Source organism: Enhydra lutris, unplaced genomic scaffold (genome assembly GCF_002288905.1).
Source record: "Enhydra lutris kenyoni isolate GAN:26980312 unplaced genomic scaffold, ASM228890v2 scaffoldscaffold52, whole genome shotgun sequence".
NCBI classification, from domain to species: Eukaryota; Metazoa; Chordata; class Mammalia; order Carnivora; family Mustelidae; genus Enhydra; species Enhydra lutris.
The window spans coordinates 615,950-640,325 of record NW_019154136.1 but is presented as its reverse complement, the minus strand read 5'-3'; the positions used below and the strand labels follow the sequence as shown (position 1 = coordinate 640,325).

The 24,376-nt window shown below is 40.5% G+C and overlaps 1 protein-coding gene across 1 annotated transcript in view; it reads left to right on the top strand.

Annotated features, from left to right (window-relative positions):
- Positions 1–24,376, top strand: part of LOC111157117 (RALBP1 associated Eps domain containing 2) — a 220,828-nt gene that overhangs the window by 100,166 nt on the left and 96,286 nt on the right. Inside the window, exons 7-11 of the mRNA XM_022518356.1 lie at positions 4,790–4,853; positions 7,572–7,714; positions 14,262–14,356; positions 20,521–20,590; positions 22,468–22,521. Coding sequence (XP_022374064.1) covers positions 4,790–4,853; positions 7,572–7,714; positions 14,262–14,356; positions 20,521–20,590; positions 22,468–22,521 — 426 coding nt within the window. The remainder of the gene's footprint in view (positions 1–4,789; positions 4,854–7,571; positions 7,715–14,261; positions 14,357–20,520; positions 20,591–22,467; positions 22,522–24,376) is intronic.

The following is a 24,376-nucleotide window of genomic DNA, read 5'->3' as shown; positions in this document are numbered from 1 at the left end:
ACCATAAAATTCACCCCTGTAAAGTGTACAGTTCATTGGTTTTTGTGTATTTACAGAATGTATTCACAATCTAAATTTAGAACACTTTCATTACCCCGCAACAAACCACCTACTTATTAGCAATTATTCCCCATTCCTGCTCTCCCCACCTCCCAGCACCACATAGTGACTAAAGTACTTTTTCTCTCTAAAGATTTGCCTATTTTAGGCTTTTCCTATAAATGAAATCATATAATGTGTGGTCTTTTTTTGTGTCTGACTTCTTTGACTTAGCTTAATATTTTTAAGGTTTATCCAGGTTGTACTATGTACTAGAGCTGGATTGCTTTTTTATGGCTGAATAATTTCCATTGTGTAGATATATACTACTTTTTATTTATTCATCAGTTGATGGCACTTGATTTGTGTTGTTTCTACTTTTTGGCTATTAAGAATAATGCTGCTTGGGGGTGCCTGGGTGGCTCAGTCACTTGAGTGGCTGCCTTTGGCTCAGGTCATGATCCCAGGTCCTGGGATGGAGCCCCACATCGGGCTTCCTGCTCAGTGGGGTGTCTGGTTCTCCCTCTGTTCCTGGCCCCACTCTCATCCTCTCTCTCACTCTCTCTCAAATAAATAAAAAATCTTTAAAAAAAAAAGAATAATGCTGCTCTGAACATATGCATGCACATTTTTGTACGGACGTATGTTTTAATTTCTCTTAAATATATACCTAGGAGGGGAATTGCTGGGTCACATGGTAACTCTGTGTTCAGTTATTTGAGGACCAGACTGTTTTGCACGGCGGCGGCATCGTTTTAACATTGCCACCAGCAGCATATGAAGGTTCCGGTTACTGCACATCCTCACCGGCACCTACTGTCTTTTGCTTCTAGCCATCCTAGTGATGCCAGATGGGCTGAAGTCCCAAGAGTGAGGGCCTCAGGCCCCTCGCCATGAGCGTTCTTGGCTTTGTGTGAGAAAGAATTCAAGAGCAAGCTATTCAGAAAAAGAAACAAAAATTTATTGAGTATGGAAGTGAGAAGGGAGCTACTTCACAGATAAAATAGTGGTCTCTTCTCCCAGGTGAGGAAGAGGACCCTCCTTTGCCTCTAAGAAAGAGTTTTCTAAGTTTTAAAAATTAGCTAACTGTATAGGGAGGGGCTTACTCCTTAACTTTGGGTTTATCATTTACATTGGGTGTGTAGTTTCTCCGTCGTCTTAGGGTTGTGAAATTACCTACAGGGAGCAATTTTAAGAATGTCCGGCCTTTGTGGCTTTTACTGCTGGAGGGAGTGGGGTCTTGTGGTCTTCCATGGTTGGCTCTTGTGACTCTGTCTGCTACCTGCTCACTTTTAGGTAAAGGGTCAGTCTCAAACCTGAAGGGCTTTACTTTGGTCAACTTGTCTCCTGAGTCTCCCTTCCCTCCTACCTCACTAGTGAGTGTGAAGTAGTATCATTTGTGGTTATGATTAGCTTTTCCCAGATGAAAAATGAAATTGAACATCCTTTCATGTTCTTATTGTATATCTTCTTTGGAGAAATGTCTATTCAAATCCTTTGCCATTTTAAATAAATACTGAATGTAAGAGTTCCTTATGTACAGACATAACTTGGGGAGATTGAAGATTTGGTTCCAGATGACAGCAAATAAAGTAGATATTGCAATAAAGAATGTCAAATATTTTGATTTCCCAGTGCATATAAAAATTATATTTACACTATGTTGTAATCTGTTAAGTGTGCAATTGTATTATATGTAAAACCACTGTGTGTGCATATATATATATATTTTTTTAAAGATTTATCTATTTACCTATTCGACAGACAGAGATCACAAGCAGGCAGAGAGGCAGGCAGAGAGAGAGGGGGGAAACGGGCTCCCTGCTGAGCAGAAGGCCCGATGCAGGGCTTGATCCCAGGACCCTGGAATCATGACCTGAGCTGAAGGCAGAGGCTTTAACCCACTGAGCCACCCAGGCGCACCAGCACTGTATATATTTTAGTTAAAAAATAATTTATTGCTAAAATATGCTAACCATCATGTGAGCTTTCAGTGAGTTGTAATCCCTGATCACAGATCACTGTAATAAACATAATAATAATGAAAAAGTTTGAAATATTGCAGGAATGACCAAAATGTGTTACATGTGTGCCAATACCACACCGTCTTGGGTAATGTAGTGGGTTTTGAAGTTAGGAAGTGGGACTTCTCCAGCTTTGTTCTTGTCAGTGCTAATTGTTTTGATTTCAATTTTTAGGGATTGTGGTTTTTCAAATTTAGTTTTATACATATATAAAATATTTTCACAATTCTGAATTTGAGTCTGTAAAACAATTTACTAAACAATTTACAAAGTCTAGCTTCTATTTCTATTTCTATCCCATCTACCCTTTTCTTCCTTACCCCCTTTTTTATGGTTTATCTCTTTTTAAAAGTAAAAGCAAATTTTTCTGTGTGTGAATATGTTTATGTGTGTGTGTATATTCTTATCTCCCATCTTCCGTGAGATAAATGGTAGCATACTATTTCTACTTCTCTCCACTTGCTTGTTCCGATTAACATTATGTCCTGGTGATTACTCCATATTGCATGGAGCGGTGTTTCCCATTCGCTTTTATGGTTGTGTACTACTAGATTGTGTGACGTGCAGTCATTTATTTAGCTAATCCGCTTTTGGGATTCTTTTTAGTCTTTTGCTCTTACACATATTTTTGTTGTGAATAGCCCTCTACCTGTCTTTTTATATTTTTGTCAGTGTATCTTTGGATAATATGATTTTGCTAGACACTACAAGACACTCCTTCTGTGGGGCTTGTGCCGGGCTGTCATTTCAGCGGCGTTGTAGAAGATGCCCGTTTTCCCAAAGTCTTACTATCACTACATGTTCACTGACTTTTGTATTTTTCTCCCACTTGATAGGCAAGAAATCATGTCTTTGCATGGTTCTATTTTGTGGATCTTTTATGAAGAAGGTTGAGGTGTTTTTTTTTTTTCAATATGATTAAGAGTCAGTTGGGCATCTGGCTGGCTTAGGCGATAAGAGCATGCGACTCTTGATCTTGGGGTCGTGAGTTTGAGCCTCATGTTGGGGATAGATTACTTTAAAAAAAGGGGGTGTGTGGGTGCATCTATTTCTGTGAACTGTCATAGCTCTACCTGTTTTTGTATAGTGTTATTGGTCTTTATTTTTAAGATTTTTATCTATTCATCATGTTAACATTTATCACTGATTTATCAATGCTATGTATAGCTGTTTTTTACTGGGCTAAGACATTCCTTGTAATAAAAAGTCTGAATCTACATTTTGATGGTTGATTGCTGACAACTTTTTAAAGCCTCATCTCTCCCGCTTTTGCCCCATATAAAGCTTCCCAGCAGGTCTGAAAACAGCTGGAGAGAACAAGGAAAGGAGGCTGGCTTGGGGTTTCTAGGTTGTCTGGGATTAGGGCCGGGGGCGGGGGGTGGGGGGGAGGATTCTTCTCATTGATTCAACATCTGTCAGCACCAATGGAGGGAGCACTTGGGCTTTCTCATCAGCTCCCTTCTCTGGCAGGTGACAGCCAGGGCACAATTGAACTTGTTAGTTGTTGGCTTCCGGATGGGCCCTACCTAATCTCTTTCGGACACCATGGCAGAACAGTCCCTCTTTACTGTCTGAAGGCCAGGCTGGGTCTCTGGCTTGGGTTTAGGCCTAGTGTGATTTGAAGAAAGGATATCAAGGGGGAAAAAGAAGAATGAGTTAAGGGATGAATGTCTTTATATCTATAAAATAGCTGACAGATAGGCTCTTAAGACATTTCTGGTAAATGTTTGACAAGGGGGCCGCACTGATGGCCAGTAGTCCTGTGACAGCATTATTTCTCAGGATGCTTTTCAGAGAAAGCTCATTGGTTAATAGGGCACTTTGCTTTTGATTCTTAAAAATCTATCAAAGGAAAATAGATCTACTTTAGGGTGCATTATAATACCTTGTTTTAAGCCAGCTAGAAGACTTGTGATTGCCAGGGAAAGACTTTCAACTTAATTAGTTTAGAGCTTGAGGCTTTATTTGACTGTTCTTCATGTTAGAATCAAGGACTTTGAATTTTGAAATTGGTCTTAGAGCTGAAACCATAAAAATTTCAATCTCGTTAAGGATTGGTCTAACATTTTAAGTGCAGTTGGGACTTGGAGTTATATAACATGTAAAATGGAATGATTACCTGATTTCAGTTGATATTGGTAAATTTGTGATGGAAAAAGAAAGTAGCAAGAGGTTCCTGGATAAGTTTCTCAAAGAGCCACCAAGGGATCTTATATTTCACCCGACTCTTTACTAAGATGTCTGTTTTGTCTTGTGTGATAAGATGAATGGTGTCAATTTTCTTTTTGCTCTGTTTTCTGCTGTGATCATATATTACTTTCTCACCCTTTCATTAAAAGTGCTTGACAGATTTTTACTTTAATAATTTTGAAATTTGTCTTCTGAATTTTGAATAAACTTTTGCAGATCTTTGGAAAAATCGAGAAGGAATTTATATGTATAATAAGTATTATGATATTGTTTCTTTTGCCCAATTGTAGTTTATATATTCTTTTAAAAGCTGTTCATAACACTGAAAAAATAAAACAAAGTTTAAAAAAATAAAAGCTGTTCATATGTTGTTTTTAGCCATATGATTTATAGTTGCTTTGATGAATAAATATTACATTTATTGTTATATGGTAGGGATTCTGAATGAAAATATGACAATTCATTTACATATAAATTTAAAAAGCTGCTCTAGATAAGTAATTAATGATTTATTTAAACAGTGGCTCTCTTGGCAGGTTCTGTGGCCAAGAACTTCTTCACCAAATCAAAGCTTTCCATTCCAGAACTCTCCTACATATGGTAAGTATAATTAATGCCATATTAGTATCATAGTGTCATTATATACCCATACCTTAGCTCCTACTTTTGTATTTTGAAAGTCTTATCCTTTGAATGTTTTTTTTTTTTAAAGATCTGTGTATTTATTTTAGAGAGCACAAGCAAGGGGAAGGGCAGATGGAGAGGGAAAGAATCTCAAGCAGACTCCTTGCTGGGTGTGGAGTCCGACTTGGGGCTTGATCTCATGACTCTGAGATCATAATCTGGACTGAAATCAAGAGTCAGACACTTAACTGGCTGTGTCAGCCGGGGGCCCCTTGAATTTTTTTTTGACAGATAAAAGAGTGAATAGAACTTAAGATTTTTGTTGCTGTGAAGATTAAAGAAGTTATTATATGAAAAGCACAATGTTGGTGCACTGTAACTGTTAGCTGTTACTTAAAAATTAATTTCCCAATTATTATCCTCCTCTAGATCCCTTTCCTGTCTAAACAGTTGTGTGGGCACATGAGCATTCCCATCTTGTGAATTTTATTTTCAGATATTTCTACTTGATATGATGCAAGTTACCATAGGATCTTGAAAAGCTCTTCTTTAAAATATTTTATGAGGCCAGGTGAACAGAAGGTCCACAAATGTTTTGGAATTAAGTCAAATTTGACTATTCTAGCAGCCTCTGAGCTTCATAAATTTGGCTGGTGTTTATCAGCTGGGCCCTAGTTTCAACTTGCAGCTGTGGTGCGCACTGCGCCTCGCCGCCGTGCTGGCTGCAGCCCGGGCTCCAGAAGGCCTGTCCCGAGCCGGTCCAGATGGCTGATTTGTGTTTATGAGAACGCTCGGTGCCTCTGTAAACTCCCGGCTGTGTGTGGGCCCTTCTTCCTCAAGCCTGGGTGGGAGATGATGCTGCTATAAATATATAATTAAAACAGTGGAATATTTGTGTAAGACTTTTTTGCATGAGGATTTACAAAAATTGTGGTAGGATTTAAAATTGCTTGTCATGTTTTGTGCATTTTATTGGAAAACTATTCCAATAACACTTGCACATGCCAGTGTATCTGAGATTTCTGAGCTGGGTTTAGGTTCTTCAGCAATATAGTCTAGCATAATTCTTTTTTTTTTTTTTTTACAACAAGCCTTATATTAGATTTTAAAGCTAGGGGGAAAAATAGACTATTGTTTTGAAAAGAAGACAGTCTCTTTTGGCAGAATTCCCAGTCTTAATGTTATTGGCATGAGGCTTCCTATTTTTTTGTTGAGACATATCCGTGAAAGGTGAATGGTATTCTCTCCAGTCAGTGTTTGAAACTGTTCCCTGACTCTTTACCCTGCGGACCTGCTCCTTCAGGGCTGGTGAGTTCTAAATATTGGCGGGAGAAGGATGTGAATGGTCCAGAGGAAAGTTAGGGAGCTTACCTTCTCTATTTCTTCTCTGATGTAGAGATACCTTTCCAGCACAGTTTTATGTCCCGTCTCTTTACTTGTCCCAGCACAAGTATATTGTCTCTGTACACCTAAGAGACTGGTTGCGCTTATGGTGTCTTACTTTGGCAAATAGGTTTCTTTTGTGCTGAGTAAATAGGTCTCTGCCTTTCAGTGGGAAACACTGACTGAAGCAAAGATAAGCCTTTTCAGAGTCCAGAGTGCTGACCATTACACCATGGGGCCCACCTAAGATAAGCCTTTTCAAGACTGTTTCTTCCTTTCTGTCTTACCTGGTTCCAGCCTTCCCAAGTTGCTGGTTTTATCTGAAAACATAATTCAACCAGTATTTATTGAACTCACTTGTATTTTCCCAGGAGGGAATTAATTCTCAGGCAAATTTTGTTTTGTTTTGTATTTTTAATAGACTTTAATTTTTAGAGCAGTTTTAGGTTCACAGCCAAACTGAGCAGAAGTTAGAGAGATTTCCCATATATCTTCATCCCCACACAGGTGATCATCCCACGGTTAAATAGTAGATACAGGTTAAATATCAATATGGTATTATCAAGCAAATTTTTGATACAACATTTATGTGACTTGAAAGGTTCAAGGTTCTTCCTAAAAGCTGAAAAATGAAGTGCTCATTTCTGAGCTCAGTTAGCGGTATAATGGCTGGGACAACTATGGAAAGGTTGAGGCCCGCCCTTCCTCTGACCATTGTGAGTGCCAGATCTGGAGCTCCTCACACTACCATGCATTTATTGAATGACTATCAGCTAACGAATTCTGAGCCTTATTTTCCTTTTTGTGCTGTAGTTTCTTGTCTTTTGTACTCAGTGTTGTAAAACAGACCTGCCAGCGAACCTGAAGTGTGTCAAGTTTTGTTTATAAAGTGCTGCTGGTACTGGTGCTGTTGATCAGCATTCGTCTTCCAGGTGCCCCCTGAGATTTCACAGGAGTGTGGAGACTTCGCAGGGCCACCACCAGAGAGCCTGGGAGTTGTGTTTGCATATTTAAAAAAAAGAGATTGATTGATTTCTGGTGGGGTTGGGGGTGGAGAGAGAGACGTGTGCACGATCCGGTGCAGGTCGGGTGGGGGAGGGCAGGCAGAGAGGGAGAGAGAGTCTTAAGCAGACTCCATGCTGAGTGCAGAGCCTGACAAGGCACTCGATCCTAGGACTCTGCGATTAGGACCGAAATTAAGAGTCAGATGCTTAATGGACCGCGCCACCCAGGTGCTCCATGTTTGCATATTTGAGGCTGAGTAACTTTTCCTCTAAGCCCTGTGTTACGTGCTTGTGACGTTATCATTAGGGAACTTAGTGATGCTGACTGTGATGGAGCCCTGACCCTGCCCGAGTTCTGTGCCGCGTTTCATCTCATCGTGGCTCGGAAAAACGGCTACCCGCTGCCCGAGGGCCTGCCTCCGACTCTGCAGCCCGAGTACCTGCAAGCAGGTAAGGCGTCCTCCGCGCCCTAAACCTTTGGCATTTTCCATCCAGGCCTTGTAAGAACTTTTTGTGCCTTAAGGTGGTATCCGGGCACTTTGCGGAATCTTTTGCATCTAAAGTCCTTTAAGTGCTATTAGATTGTCACATCTTAGGATCTAAGAATTCGGAATGGTGTGGTTAAGTGTGAGTCATTTGTTATTCCCATTCTGTTATTCTCTGGATGAATCTGAGCCAGTCACTACCCTTTCATTAAAATTGTACAGTAGGCAAGTTCCGAACCTCCCAGCTGATATAAAATGAAGAAGAAGATCTTCCTGTAGAGTCAAGTGCTGACTTGGCATCTTTAGGTATGTCCTAATGTTCCCAAGTGGCCTGGGGCAATGGAATGGAAGAAGTTAAAAAACTACATGCCAGGGGCGCCTGGGTGGCTCAGTGGGTTAAGCCTCTGCCTTCAGCTCAGGTCATGATCCCAGGGTCCTGGGATCGAGCCCCACATCGGGCTCTCTGCGCCGCAGGGAGCCTGCCTCCACCTCTCTCTCTCTGCCTGCCTCTCTGCCTACTTGTGATCTCTGTCTGTCAAATAAATAAATAAAATCTTTAAAAAAAACTACATGCCAGGAAATGTGCAAAGAACTGTGATCTTAATGTACTCTTGATAAATGTTTACATCTCTATACATCTATGTAACTGCAATCAGATAGAGATATGGAACATTCAGCACACCACAGGGTTGGACTGGAACTCTTTGTCTTTCTCCTTAATAGAGCTATTACCCCCAAACCCTTTCAGTAAGAAGAGTCATGGTGAGTCTAACATTTGTATCAGTTCTTTTGGAAGACTGGAAAATTAAATATCTCTTGCCCTTTTCAAAGGCAGTGGGCACTGATACGATTTCTGTTACTCAGGGAAATATAGCTTCCATTGTGAAGGTTCCAGAAACAGCTGGTGCTGTCAGTAAGCTTTCTCACATATTAGGGAAGGCCTCTTAAAAACATGAGACGTCTAGCCATGGATGATTATTGGCAAGGAGAAGCAATGTCTAAAGAAATTGCGAATAGTCTTTACAGAGTACACATTTTGTGTTTAGATCTGAAAAAGGCCCAGTTTTTCATGTCTTGTCGCCTCATAACAACACAAGATTCAAAGTGGCCAGTGACTTATCTAAGTCAGTCTTGGGGTCTCTCACTCTTAAATACAAAGTCTTTCATTTTCTGTATTTGGTAGTGGAGGGGGCAAAGCTCAACCAAAGGGAGGAGACCAAGTGTGTGGCCTGTGCCACTGGCAGGTAAACATGTTGGGGGAGAGTGACCCATTTTGGGATCTTCCCCAAATGCCTCCATAAAATGTATGCAGGGGAAGGTTTAGGCAGTAGAGTCTACTACTCATTTCAGAGCTTAGGCTTTGGTCATAGCAGCTGCTTTCTGACTATTCCAGCCTGCTACCCTTCCTTCCAGGCTGGGGGAGACCCTCAGGGGTCCCCAAGAACCAGTTTGCAGTGGGGCAGCATGACAGACAGCTCTATTTCCACTTTGGTGTCTATCTCACCATCTTTTTTTCTCATTTTTCCCCCTTTCTGTTCCTCCTGGATTGAGGCAAAGAAGAGCTAACATTCTTGGGGCTATCTTGGCAAGGGTGTAGCTTTCATAACCAAGTCAGTATCAGGTCATCCAGGAGCCCCTTTTCCTGGGAGCAAGGCCACATGAGGCTTTGTCTCTCTCTCTCGTGAGGATAGACAACTGACCAGAGGGCCAAGGTCTGCTCCAGGGCTAGTTAGTTATATTTAATACTGTCACTGTTTCCTACTGTGAGCCCTGGGTTAAAAAAGATTTTATTTATTAATTTTGACAGAGAGAGATCACAAGTAGGCAGAGAGGCAGGCAGAGAGAGAGGAGGAAGCAGGCTCCCTGCTGAGCAGAGAGCCAGACGTGGGGCCTGATCCCAGGACCCTGAGACCATGACCCGAGCCGAAGGCAGAGACTTTAACCCACTGAGCCACCCAGGTGCCCTAAAAGCCGCTGACAAAATTTTTAAAAAATCTGTAAGCCCTGTGCAAAAATTATGTTAACAGAAGACAAGTAACCTCTTTTGATTCCTTCACTGCTGCGAATGGCTGCTTTTGCCTTGGTTTTGCAGTTGCGGGTTGGGGGGTGGTCTGTGAAACAGAGTGCCAGTCAAGAGGCAGCTTCCTTTCAGTTGGAGTGAAGCCCCTTGTTTGTTCCTGATCATTTGTGGAGGCTGTCAGCATGCATTTATACAGAAACAACTGAAGAATCCATCGTGTACCCTTTAATTAAACAAAAACTGCACATCATTTCCAGAGCTTATGGGATTAATTTTAAATAATAATTATACAGTTCTAATAAAAACCATGAGAGACCTCATAAAACCCCATCAAACTCAGTGATGGTATATTTTAGGCAAACCCTAAGGGTTTAACAGTTAACTCTTTTTTTAAAAAGATTTTTATTTATTTATTTGACAGAGAGCTGTATAGAGAGAGAGCACAAGTAGGCAGAGAGGCAGGCAGAGGGAGAGGGAGAAGCAGGCTCTCTGTTGAGCAGGGAACCTGCTGCAGAATTGATCCCAGGACACTGGGATCATGACCTGAGCCGAAGGTAGCTGCTTAACCCACTGAGCCACCCAGGCGCCCCAACAGTTACCTTTTTAATGCTTTATCACTCATGTTTATTTTTGTATGTAGCTCAAGAAAATGGCTGGGACTATTTACGTTTTCTCTGTGCTTTTAGACTTTGCATATATGTGTGATTCTGTTCATTTTGGGGGTTCATTTTTTTTTAAAGATTTTTAATTTATTTATTTGACAGAGATAACAAGTAGGCAGAGAGGCAGGCAGAGAGAGAGAGAGAGAGGGGAGGAGGAAGCAGGCTCCCCACTGAGCAGAGAGCCCGATGCGGGGCTCGATCCTAGGACCCTGGGATCACGACTGGAGCCGAAGGCAGAGGCTTTAACCCTCCGAGCCACCCAGGCGCCCCTTGGGGGTTCATTTTTATGGTATCCCACTTGGCTTTTTAAAAAATGTAACTTCCTTATAGCCACTTTGGAAAACAGTGTGGCGGTTCCTCAAAAAGTTAAAAATAGGGCTACCCTATGACCCAGCAATTGTACTACTGGGTATTTACCTCAAAGATGCAGATGTATAAGAAGGGGCACATGTATCCCAATGTTCATAGCTCAATGGCCACAATAGCCAAACGGTGGAAAGAGCTGAGATGCCCTTCAACAGACAAATGGATAAAAAAGATGTGGTTCATGTACAAAATGGAATATTACTCAGCCATCAGAAAGTATGAATACCCAACATTTGCATTGACATGGATAGAACTGGAGGGGATTATGCTCAGTGAAATAAGTCAAGCAGAGAACGTCAATTATATGTTTCACTTATATGTGGAACATGAGGAATAGCTTGGAGGACATTAAGAGAAGAAAGGGAAAAATGAAGGGGAGGCGGAATCAGAGGGGGAGACGAGCCATGAGAGACTATGGACTCCGGGAAACAAGCCAAAGGTTTCAGAGGGGAGGGGGTGGGAGATGGGTGAGGCCGGTGATGGATATTAAGGAGGGCATGGACTGCATGGAGCACTGGGTGTTATATGCAAACAATGACTCATGGAACACTGCATCAGAAACTAATGATGTACTGTATGGTGACTAACATAACATAAAAAAAAAAAGCTTAGCTTCTTGTTGCACCTTTTTTTCTCATCTACGTTCAGTCTTAAAAATAAAAAATCTAACCTAGTTTTCAATAAGATTGGTGAAGGGTATAAATTCGGTTGATACCTTCATGCATTTATAATTATACAAGCTTGTTTTCAATAAAATAATGAAACAAATTGTTGTATCTGATTTTTTCCCTAATAGTGGAAATTAAAGGACACAGGACACAGTTGGAAGGAAAAGTTGGATTATTTGGTAGCTTACCCATGGTCCTTTGATATTTTCCTGTCTAGGTGACTGGGTAGATTATGGTATAGATTTTTACTGTCAAGTTTTTAAAAAAAAGTTGTGTGAGCACCGTGTTACTCTCACGGGTCAGAATGCTGTATAGAAGAGCATTCCTACTGTTATGGAACTTGCTGGCAGTTAGAGAATTGATGTTCAGTAAACTCGTGTACTCGTAATTGGAGGCAGTGATAGGTGCTGTGAAGGAAAAACACAGCTGTGGCAGGAGGGCGCATAACCTTGGGGAAGACGTCCTTAAATATTTGCGCTGAGATGTGAAGGATGAGCTAAGGGCTATGTAGGTGAAGAAGGGGGAAGGGTAGGCTCTGGGCAGAGGGGGCAGCAGGTATGCTGCGGAGGGCCCCAGAGGGGACTTGGGACACGGGAGGCATGGAAAGTGCAGGCCACAGTGGCTGGAGTGCTAGGAGCCAGAGCTGGAGGGGCTGGGGGTGAGGCTGAGGAGGAAGGTACGGAACAAGTCATGGGCAATGACGTTGATGGGTTTTAAGCAGGGAAGTGTCCCAGTCCGAGTTGCTGTGGGTTGCTGATTGCTGAGGCTGGTGCTGATTGGAGAGCAGGTTTTGAGGAGCAAGAGTACACTCGAGGACCAGGTTATGGCAGCAGTCCAGTTAGATCCACAGGGGGCTGGCACTAGGGAGGTGACAGTGGAGTTGGAGACATGGGGACAGGCTAGAGAGAAATTTAGCCGTTAATGATGGCATTTGTAGGTTTGGAAAGTGTTAGCTTTGTCTGTAGCCAAGACCCTCTCATGATAAAGCTTAAGTCATGCAATTCTAGTCGAATCACTGATTGGTAAACTAGAAGCAAAAACCTTATCTCGGTTAAATCTGCTGGTGTGGTCGGATTGTGGAATGGTACTTGGAAAGGTGTTTCGCTGAGTTTTTACTAAGGAAATGAGACTGCATGGTATAGTCAGAAAAATCACCAGGGCCGGTGGTTTGCCCTACTCGATGTTGTTACAGGATCGCAGGGTTCTCGTCTCACAGAGTCAAACAATGACCCTCTCACACACAAAGGGGTGAAGTGAAGTGAAAGTTTCTGAAGTGAAGGTGAGAGCAGAAAGGAAAGAAAAAGCTCTCTGGGGGGAGAGGGGTCCCCAATGGGTTGCCACTGGCGGGGGGGTTTAGGTTGGTCTTTTATTGAAAAATTGACCAGGGAGCTTGTGGCCTTGAGACTCCTGGGCTGTCTTGGTCTGAGCAGGGACAACAGAAAACACCCTTAATGACTGACTTCTATGAGGTTTGATCCATTTCTGCAATCACACTGTAGCCGCCAGAGACAAATACTCCCTCACATCCGGGACCAGGTGGCCTGGTCTCCTCCCTCATCTCTTGTTCACTCTTTCAGAGCCTAGTCATGGGCCTCCTGTCCCTCCCCGCCTGTACCTTAACCCTCTCCTTACTCAATATCAGTGAAGTTCAGACCAAAGTAAGCAAATGAACAGTTTAAGATGCTTGTACTCAACTGCCTGTTGTAGCTGTTAGTCAGGGGCTAGTACTTGACTGCAGAGGGAAGGTGGCATTTCAAACTCTGGTGGGGGTGGGAGGGTGAGAAAGGATTAAAAAATAATGCAATCCGTACTCGCTTTGGCCGCACATATACAAAATTGGAATGACACAGAGAAAATGAGCATGGCCCCTGTGCAAGGATGACAATGCAAATTTATGAAGTGTTCCATATTTTTTAAAAAAATGCCAATCCATTTTTAACATTTGATTCAAAAAATTGTTTAAACATGGCATTAACATTTTGATTTTGTAATAGTTGGTCTTGATAAATTTGTAGCTTCTGGTTATTGTCAACCTTGGGATATTGGCCAATTTCCTGGTTATTGAGACATTTCTTTCTTAATTACTTTGTGACAAAGAGTTGAAATAGAATCTGCTTCTCAGAAATGGTGTGGCGAGTATTAGTTTACCAAGTAGCATAATCCACTCAGCTACCCAGCTAACCGCAGCTTCTGTCACTGTTCTATGTTAGACGAAACCCAAAATGTGATTCTTCTTTCCTTGTAAATCAGCAAGAACTTGTACTCTTATTTTTGTTATTTCTGCTAACCAAAAGAATTTTATGAAGTTTTCTTGGTCACCTATCATTTAAGATCATGTCTATTTCTAATAGTAATAGCTAAAATGAAGTATTTCCTTAGTTAATGTTTGTAGCATTAAAACTATCACTAGTTACTGCCATTTAAGAATTATGCTAGTAGCATAGTTAAAATATAAAGTATTGTGATAGTGAAGGTTACTACTGTGTTACAATGTAAATGCTGACAGTTCAAGTCCCTAGTCTTGCATTTACCATCTAAATGACCTTGAGTAGGTTGCTTAACTTCCCTGCTTCAAGGTTTCATCACATGTAAAATGGGGATGATGGAAATAATAGGTTGTATATGAGAAGAACTTAAAATACTACCTTGGCCTGATTACTGCCATAAGTAGTGTGTAGTGTATCGGTGCTAGCAGGTTTTGTTGTTATATTTCCTAAGCACAGAAGAGCTGATAGGAAACAATGCCTGCTGTGAATATAGTATATATTCTTATGTATTCTTCTTGTTTCTTCTTAGCCTTTCCTAAGCCCAAGAGGGAGTGCACACTATTTGATTCTTATTCTGAGTCAATGCCTGCGAACCAACAACCCCGTGACTTGAATCGGATGGAGGTAAAAGATCTTCATATGTTAATAAATAAGAATGTGTGTGGAATTAAAATCCATTAGCCTGTGTTCTTTACAAACTCTAGAAAATCCACTTTTATAGCATTTCTCTTCATGCTAAGTACTTCGGTTGAGGCTCAGCCTTTCAAATCTAGACATCAGATATATCTATTACTCTTTTCCCTTTTCTTCCTAGAACTAGATTTAGTGAAATGAGCAAAGTAGTGTCTTGACCTTCTAGGGGTGAAAGGTAGGTGTAGACAAAGTAAGCCAGAAAAATGCTAGGCAAATTGTTTACTTTAACGAAGCTTTAATTTTGAAGTAAGTGTAGGAAAGTATTTTTAGTAGCTGAGTATGAGCTAGGTCTAATGGACCTGGAATAGTTTTAAGAGGAAGTTTGAGAACTATGTAAGAGAATCCCAGAATACAATCAAAGTTGCCTTCTTCCTTGGGGTTTTTAGTGTTGGGACCAAACAAAGACTGATTTGGATTATTCCCAAGAGAAATCTGTAGAATTCCTACAGTGTTGGGCCATTGATGTAAGGGTCTAGCCACATGCCTAGTGGTCATTAGGTGTGCACCAATGAATAGGAGTCATTATGGTTGTTCTTAATATCAGCACGCTCTTCATCATCATCATCACTGTTATGGTTGCTATGATGACACCTTATGATATCTGCTGTTCCCATCCTAAAAAAAAAGTCTGGAAATGTGTAATAAATGGAGGATTGTTCATAGGTTGCTATTATAGTCCTCCGACCCCGGTTAAAACTGTTGCAAGATGATGGAAGTCAGACGCAGGATACAGGGTCATTTCTTTCACTTCTTGCAACTGGGTGTAATTATTTATTTTTTTTTCCATGGGGCTCTTATGCATATAGTCTGTGTGGCAGTGACATCCTCTGTGATGGAATCAGCCTGCTTCTGCAGTGTTCCCTCTGGTAACACCTCTCTTGGCCTCTCTCCTACTCTCTCTTTGAGTCAGAGCCTCTCTTTCTTTTCATGAGTAGCTTTCTACTGTCAGGAAGTAGGTATAAAGTGACATCAGGAAGAGTGATAGATGTGCATCTGAAGAGTTTAAGGTTTTTAAATTTCTTTCTTTCTTTCTTTCTTTCTTTTTTTTTTTTGAAGAACGTGTGTGACAGAGAAGCAGATAACAATTAGCCACTTTTCCCGAACCTCTGTGTACTCTGGGGCTGCTGGCAGTGTCTGGAGATTTATGCAGTTGCCCTGTTTTTGTTTGTTTGCTTGCTTGCTAGGGGTCCCCTTGCTTATGTAAAATTATGAGGCTGTTAGGTGATTTATTTAAAAATGTCATAAATTCTTATTCTTTCTCGGCAAGTGTTAGGTTTCAACTTGCCATGGTATCAGGTGGTCTTTGCCCTTCCAACGGAAACAAATACTGGCTGCGTTTTAGAGAAATTAATTACTGGCTTGTGTTGCTTTCCCCCATGTAGTCATTTATCATCTGTCTAAAAGGAAAGGAGCAGATCTACAGTCAGTTGTGAAGTCTGTAAATGGCGATGCTTTAAAACACACACGCACGCTCTGATGTCCTTGATGACATTATAGATACTCACCTTTATGGACGTGATGTGCAGCCAGTTTTGTGTTAAATATGTTTGTATACTTTAAACTGGCTCTTTTGGTGGGGGTTGGTGGTGGTTAAAAGTCTTTTTTTTGCCCTGTCCAAACAAGACAGCAAAACAACAACAACAACTCTTTCTCCACAAAATTGTTATATTCTAGGGTGGGGTGCTTTTAGATAATCATGTAATAATGTACAGAATTCAAGGACGAAGTATTGAGGTCAGTTGATGCTTTGGCCATTCAAGAAGTATAGGTCAAATTTTAGCAGCTAATGATTAAATATTTCATTTTCTTCTATTTTATTCATTGTTCTTTCTACCAATCTTTTAATCTCTCGTGAATGCATGCATGGGATTTAAATAGATCTTGATACTAGTCCTGTGAAGAATGACTCCATGAAGGTGTTTGTGCTGTGAATGAGGCTAGCCAATTTAGGTCACGAGAGCTTTGCTCAGCAGTACAGATCAGATCTCTAGACAGCAGGGCTATAACCATGTACTTGTTTCCTTCAAGAATTAAAGATTATGATTTCAGGTAAAGTCCTCTTTAGCAATGCTTCTTACATTACTAGATTTCTTTCTTTTGGAAACAGCTTTACTAAAATATAATTCACATATGTACTCATGTAATGTATATGATCCAGTGGTTTTTAGCATATTAACAGAATTGTGCAACCATCACTATAGTCTTGTTTTAGAACATTTTTCATCACTCCAGAAAAGAAAGCCTGTACTCATTAGCACTCATTGACTATACCCCCTTCCCTCCAGCCTCTGCTGATCAGTAATCTATTTTTTTGTTTCCAAATTTGCCTATTGTGGGCATTTCATACAGAATCATACAATATATAGGTTTTTTTTTTGGTGACTGCTTTCTTTCATTTAGTATAATGTTTCATTTTTAAAAAAAATTTATTAGAGAGAGAGAGAGAGAGCACGCACAAGCAGGGTGAAGGTTCCTATTCCCTGAATAGGGAACCTGATGTGGGGCTTGATCCAGATGAGCTGAGCTGAAGGCAGATGCTTAACTGACTGAGCCACTCACTCAGTTGCTCCTAGTATAATGTTTCAGAGTTTATTCATGTTCTAGCATGTTTCAGTGCTTCATTCCTTTTTATTGCTGAGTAGTATTCCATTTTGTGGGTCTGCCACTTTTGTTTGTCCGTTCTTCAGTTGATGGACATTTGATTTGTTCCACTTTGGGGTTGTGAGGGGAAAAAATGCTGCTATGAACAATAATGTAGCAGTTTTTGTGTGAAAACATAATATTTTCAATTCTCTTGAGTGTTTACCTAGGAGTAGAATTGTGTGTCATATTGTAACTTGTGTTTAACTTTTAGAGGTACTACCAAACTGCTTTCCTAAGCACCTGCGGTATTTTACATTCCTCTGCCAGTAATGTATGAGGGGTCCAGTTGTTCCATATCCTTGTTAACACTTGTTATTGGGGCACCTGGGTGGCTCATTTGGTTAAGCAGCTGACTCTTGGTTTCAGCTCAGACCATGATCTCAGGTTCCTGGGATCGAGCCCTGCATGGGGCTCTCTGCTCAGTGCAAGTCTGCTTGTCCCTCTCCCCCCAACCCCCCGCTTTCTCTCTAAAATAAATAAATAAAATCCTTTAAAAAACACTTGTTATTTTCTGTGTTTTTTATTTTAGCCATCCTAGTGAGAGTAAAGTGGTTGGTATCTCATTGTGGTTTTAATTTAAATTTCCTAATGACTACTGATGAGCATCTTTTCTTGTGCTTATTCGCTATTTGTATATCTGCTTTGGTGAGATATCCAAATCCTTTGTCCTTTTATAAATTGAGTTATTATTGAGTTGTAAATGTTCTTTATATATTCTGAATATTAGTCCTTTATTCAATATATAATTTGCAAGTATTTTCTTTTTCCTTTTTAAAAAAAATTTTTTTAATTTATTTGATGGAGAGAGAGCACACAAGCAGGGAAGCAACAGAAGAAGAGGGAGAAGCAGACTCCCTGCTGAGCAAGGACCCCCCCCCCCCCCCCAAACCCCAGTTGTGGGGCTTGATCCCAGGACTCTGGGATCATGATGTGAGCTAATGACAGGTGCCCAACCAACTGAGCCACTCAGGCGCCCCCCTTTTGTCTTTTTTTTTTTTAAAGATTTTATTTATTTATTTGACAGAGATCACAAGTAGACAGAGAGGCAGGCAGAGGGAGAGAGAGAGGGAAGCAGGCTCCCTGCTGAGCAGAGAGCCCGATGCGGGACTCGATCCCAGGACCCTGAGATCATGACCTGAGCCGAAGGCAGCGGCTTAACCCACTGAGCCACCCAGGCGCCCCCCCCTTTTGTCTTTCTTGATAGTGGCCTCTGTAACACAAATATCTTATTTTAACAAGGTCCAGCTCATCTATTTTTTTCTTTTGTTGCTTGTGCGTTTGGTGTCATATCTAAGAAACCGTTGTCTAACAGAATATCATGAAGATTTACTCCTATGTGGTTTTCTAAGAGTTGTATAGTTTTAGATCACATTTAGGTCTGTGATCCAGTTTGAGTAAATTATTGGGTGTGTCATGAGGAAGAGGTCCACCTTCATTCTTTTCTTTATGTCAAAGATTTATTTATTTTAGAGAGAGAGAGAGAAAGAGAGTGGTGGGGAGGGGCAGAGGGAGAGAGAGAGAGAGTCTTAAGCAGACTCTTTGTTGAGTGTGGAGCCTAATGGAGGGTTTGATCTCATAACCCTAAGATCATGAAATGAACTGAAACCAAGAGTTGGATGCTTAACAGATTGTGCCTCCCAGATGCCCCCACCTTCATCCTTTTGTATATGGATATCTAGTTATCTCAGAATCATTTATTGAAAAGACAGTTTTCCCCCATTGAATTGTCTTGCACCTTTTTTGAAAATCAGTTGACTGTAAATATAAGGGCCTATTTGTGGATTCTCAATTCTATTCCATTGATCTGTCGTAATGTTAGTACCACTCTATCTTGATGACGATAACTTTGTGGTGAGTTATGAAATTGGGAAGTCTGAGTCCTTCAACTTGGTTTTTTGTTGTTCTTTTTAAAGAATATTTTCACTATTCTGGGTCCCTTGCATTTCTTTATGAAATTTAGGACAAGCTGTTCAAATTCTGCAAAAATGTGAGGAAGGAGTGCACTGAATCTGTAGATGAATTTGGGGAGTATTGCCATCTTAACAATATTGAGTCTTCTGATCCATGAACATGGGATGCCTTTCCATTTATTTAGGTTTTAAAAAAAATTTCTTTCAAAGGTACTTTTTTGGGGATGACTTTTTATTTAATTTTCTACTTCTAAATCATTTTCTTTTACTAGGGTTCTAGTTTATAGTCCAGGTGGGAGAAACAAGTGAAAGAAAGGCGCTGTTAAGATACATTTTCTTTTCTATTGGAGATAGTAGACTTTGAATAGGTAATTATATCTGAAGGCTTCATGGTAATCCCAAGAATCACCTGCCTGTGGACTGTTAAATCCTAGATCAGGTCACCACCAAGCAGTACTGAATTCCGTTCTTTGAAACAGTTGAAAAACAGAAGTATTGCTTATGTCCCTGGGGTTGTTCAGATTGAGAGGCAAACCAGTTAATCTTCTGGAGCACTAGATGGCTCCAGGATTCACCCTACTTCCTTTAAGGTTTATTTGATTTTCTGAGTATGTTTAAAATTAAAAGACTATCAGAAGGCATATAGTTACAAGTCCTCCTCCCATCCTTTCTATCATCTACCCAGTCCCCTTAAATTTTTATGTATCTTTCCAGAATTTGTTTATATATATAGATATAGATTTAGGTATAGATATAGTAAATATTAATATATGTTATTCTTTTATCAGAGATCTTAGAATGCATATTAGTTGAGATTTTTATAAGAAATACAAATTTATAGTAAGTAGGTTTTAAATAGAATTTTAAACCAATCAATATGTGATCATTTGAATATTCTTTCTTTTTAATATTAGTGAGGACTTCCCCTAATAGAGTTAGGAGAAAATTTTGTTCTGCTCATTTTTCTCATTCCTTGACAAGGAAGCTGTTTGAATCAGGGTTGAACACTCTCTGCGTAACAGATTTTGGCAAATACCTACATTATGGGGCCACTTGTCAGAACCCCTCTCTGCTTGTGAAAAAGTATATAAAGTGCAGGTTTGTTTTTGGCAGAATGGGCAAATGTCACACAATTCTCTGGCTGAATCCCACACCAGGTTCAGATTTAATGTGCAGTCTTATACATATGTCTAAATCTGAATCGTCATTTTTTCCCCTCTGCACATGTAAATTTTATTTTTTTTTAAATTATAAAGTTTTTAAAGTATTCTCTACACCCAATATGGGACTCAAACTTGGGACCCTGAGATCACGAGTCATGCACTCTACTGACTGAGCCAGCCAGGTGCCCCACATGTAAATTTTCAACACAAATTAACTTACACCTCACTAGGAATCTAAAAAAATAAAGTAGTATTGAATGTTAGAGTTTACTGGAGACAGAAATATTGGCAAGCTATGTAGTTTTGAAAGCATTTTCATCATACATGTAACTTAATTTATACTTCAACCTGTATAATTTATTTACTTTTCTTTTCCAAGAAGCTATCTATTAAAGACATGGCTGACTTTCCTGTCCCAGCCCAAGATGTGACTAGTGATGACAAACAAGGTATGCAAAGAATGGGTGTTCTTCCTTAAGGGACATTCTACCTGTGTTTCTTCATCTACTTCTCTTGGAATGGCTTTCTTCTGGAGCATATAAGGGCAGTGCTCAGTATATGAACACATTTGGATGGATTAAGTAGTTCAAATTGTCAGAAAACTGTAGTTTTTTTTAAAAGATTTTATTTGTTTGACAGACAGAGATCACAAGTAGGCAGAGAGGCAGGCAGAGAGAGAGAGGAGGAAGCAGCCTCCCCGTAGAGTAGAGAGCCTGATATGGGACTCAATCCCAGGACCCTGGGATCATGACCTGAGCCGAAGGCAGAGGCTTTAACCCACTGAGCCACCCAGGCGCCCCAGAAAACTGTAGTTTCTAAAGTGGTAACAGGAGCTTCCACAGCCTGCTAACTCTTTGGTCCCTTACTCACTTCTAACCCTCAGACTACTCTGACCCTTTACATTGGGATTTGGTTGTACTAATTAGGAAATGACTGGAAGCTGAGAGCTTAACATCTTGGGTTGACAGATGTGATCCAAGAACATCAGTATAAATGCATATTTGTGAATAGCTCTAATCCTTGAGGAAGTTATCTTCTAGAGAGAGTTTCTGTCCCTTGGATTTATCTTGTGACTTTGTGGATGCAAGGCTATGTCATGGAGCCAGCAACCCTTTGTCTGTCTTACTGGGCGACGGGCGAGTGAGAAGCCGTACAGCACAGTTTTCCATGTTAGAGCTGCCATGAAGCACATAGATGAGTTGGCCTGGGAATGTTCAGAAGAACAGTTGGAGGTCAAACCCCCACCCCCCGCTCGCAACACCACTTCATATAATTCTTTATAATCTACCAGATCCTTCTTTCATTGTCTTACGTCTCACAAAACTGGATGGAGGCTAATATGTTTTATCACCTAACACACAGAGACAGTAAACCGAAGTGCAGTCAGTATGTATCCATTGCTTAATAAAAAGAATGGAGATAAGAACAAAGATTTTCTAAGTCTCAAGCCGGTATTCTTTTTATTATTTGATACTGATTTACTACCCACGAATGAGAGGCTTATCTGAAGGGACTAAAAAGCCCTGAAGCTATTTCGGGCTTTATTGTGGAGACTTGCCATTGTTGCCGCTTTGTACAGGAGTTAAACATGAAAAATAAGTTTTCCATTAGGAAACAATAATTGTTTGCTCTCTATTTAAATATTTGTTCAGGAGAGGCAGGCAGAACTAGACATTTTTTGCAACAGTGTGTACTCTCATCACTGGCTTTACTAGTGGGTCTAAGCCTTGATTGTATTTTGGAATACCCTCGTGAGGTCTGAAAATACCGAAGGTTGCATCTCACTCCCAGAGAGATTCTTTTTTTTTTTTTAAGGATTTTATTTATTTGAGAGATGGACAGTGAAAGAGAGAGTACAAGTAGGGAAGAGAGAGAGAAGCAGGTTTCCACTAAGAAGGGAGCCTGATGTGAGGCTCCATCCCAGGACTCCGTGATCATGACCCCAGCTGAAGGCAGATGCTTAACCACCTGAGCCCCCCCGGGCACCCCTCCCAGAGAGATTCTGATGTCATTGGTCTGGGTGTCAGGAATGAAAGGGGGAAATTTCTCATATTTTCTGGTAATATTCTTCATAGCCACTAGAGGTGTTCTCTGTTGAAAGTTGGAAATACTGCTTTGTTCCTTGTGGGATGAGAACCTATTTCCTTATGTTAGGGTGTTTTTATTGTTTTACTAAGTGCTATACCAACCTATAGAGCTTTAAAACACCATTTTCATAGGAATTCTTTGTTTTAATATAATGTGCCTCAGACATAAAATTTTACAGTTTTTTTCTTTTTCTCCTTTCTTTCTCTTGTTGTTTAAGAACAAAACAAAGCACGTCTAGCTTTGAAAAGTACTGTGGATGAAGCCTTGCCAAAGGATATGTCTGAGGATCCAGGTAGGAGAAAACCATTTTAATATGTTTTTATGTAATTATTTCTAATTTAAAAAACCCAGTAGTTTCAGTGAGTAGAAAATTGGTGGAAGTGTAGGTTTCTCTCTAAATATTTGCCTTGTGTTTTATTCTAAGGTAACCTTTTGGTTGCTTTTTACCACTTCCCTCTTTTCAGGCTTGAGAAGAGGGTAGGTTTTGTTTTTTTTTTTTTAAGTTCTGAATTTAGGTTTCACTGATAGGATCATGCCGTTTGAAGTTGGTTTCATTGTTACTTTTACCGTGAAATTGGGAAGGCTTGGAGTTGAGATTTCAGTAAGCCATTGTGGTTTGTGTGTAGAGTAGGGAGCTGATGGGTAGATCAACTGGAGGCCCACAGCTGAACTTCTCCATTTCCAAAGCAAAAATCTCAAATATTTTCATTAAACTTCACTACCAGGAAGGCAAGTAAATGTGCTTATACTTGGAGTGGATTCCAAGGAAAAAAGAAAAGTTGTGTTTGTCCATGTTCTTAGGGACTTGAAACTGTGTCTGTGAACTGTGGAGATGGCCAGGCCTGTGTCCTCAGCTCTCTTGATGGGAACCACCACTGAACCAAGCTGAACCTAGTTAAAAACAAAGGCTAGGGAGGGCATTACTCTTTGGAGCTCCAGTTATGAGGATGTGAAAGAAGTTGCTGCATTCTCTCATTGTTGTCTTTCATAATATTTAGTAAGTAAATCATGTTTGTTTTGGTTAGCTGGCTATCATCCCGGCCTTATTTGTTTAAAGTTGGAACAAAGGTATCAGTGTAACATTGAGTCTTATTCTATAGTACCGTATTTCCCAAACACTAAGTTCATTCAAGGTTTAAAAGAGAGAGAGGGGTGGGGGAAGATAAAAGGAGGAGGGGGGGAAAGAGAGAAAGAGAGAACATGAATATGAATGAGACTATATGATTGATTTCAGTGATGAGGTTTAAGATTCTGTGTTTTTAGTCAGCCCCCCAGGCGATTCTGATGTGTAGCCTATTTTGGGAGCCTCTGCCTCTAGGAGTTGATGTTAAGAAATAGAAAATTGAGATTGTAGATCAATCATGACTCCAAAAGTGGTAGGAATTCTCCAGCTTCATTTAGGTTTTTGAAACTGATTTGGGTTCCTTCATCATAGGGAGAAATGCTCAGTTTATGTGACGACAAATGGAATGCTGGCCTGTTAGAGAATTAAACTTCAGGCTTGCTCTCTTTTCCCATTTCAGGGCAAATGCCTCAGGTGGGTTCTTTCCACCTGTAATTTCTGGAGCTAAACTGGATGCACCTCTGTTTTTGTAAACTTCATGTTAACTGTATAGTAAAAGCTAGTTGAACTTGGAGAGTTAAATTGGTGCTTTTCCAACAGCCTTTTAGGCTAATAACTTCCTATTTTTTTCCCATGAGCATCATGTGTTCTCTGGAGCATGAGCGTCAGATGTCATTTTTATGATTCCTTCATTGACTGGGGCATGGAGTTGCCCGACAAATGCTATCAGGGTGTGCCATGGTGCGTGAAGTACATTTGAATTTGTTTCACATTCTGCCTGGGAACATGCTATGTGGTTTCTGATTCATTTTTTCCACTGCTGCCCATTTCTGGAGTAGATACGAGGGAATCCCTCATCTGAAAACCCATTTAAAACCCCCTTTCCTGGGGCAGGTTTGGGTTTCTAGTGCGAGACACTATAGAGTTTCAAGGTGGTGGTTTTTAACTCTGAATGTCTGTCCGTGCCACACAGACGTTTCGCCTCAGTTGAGTGCTGCCTTTTAGGGACTTAAACTTGAAGCTTGCCTTTTAATCTTTTTTCAGTTTGTTGCAAAGTTGACCTTCCCAGGGTGTTCTAGGAAGT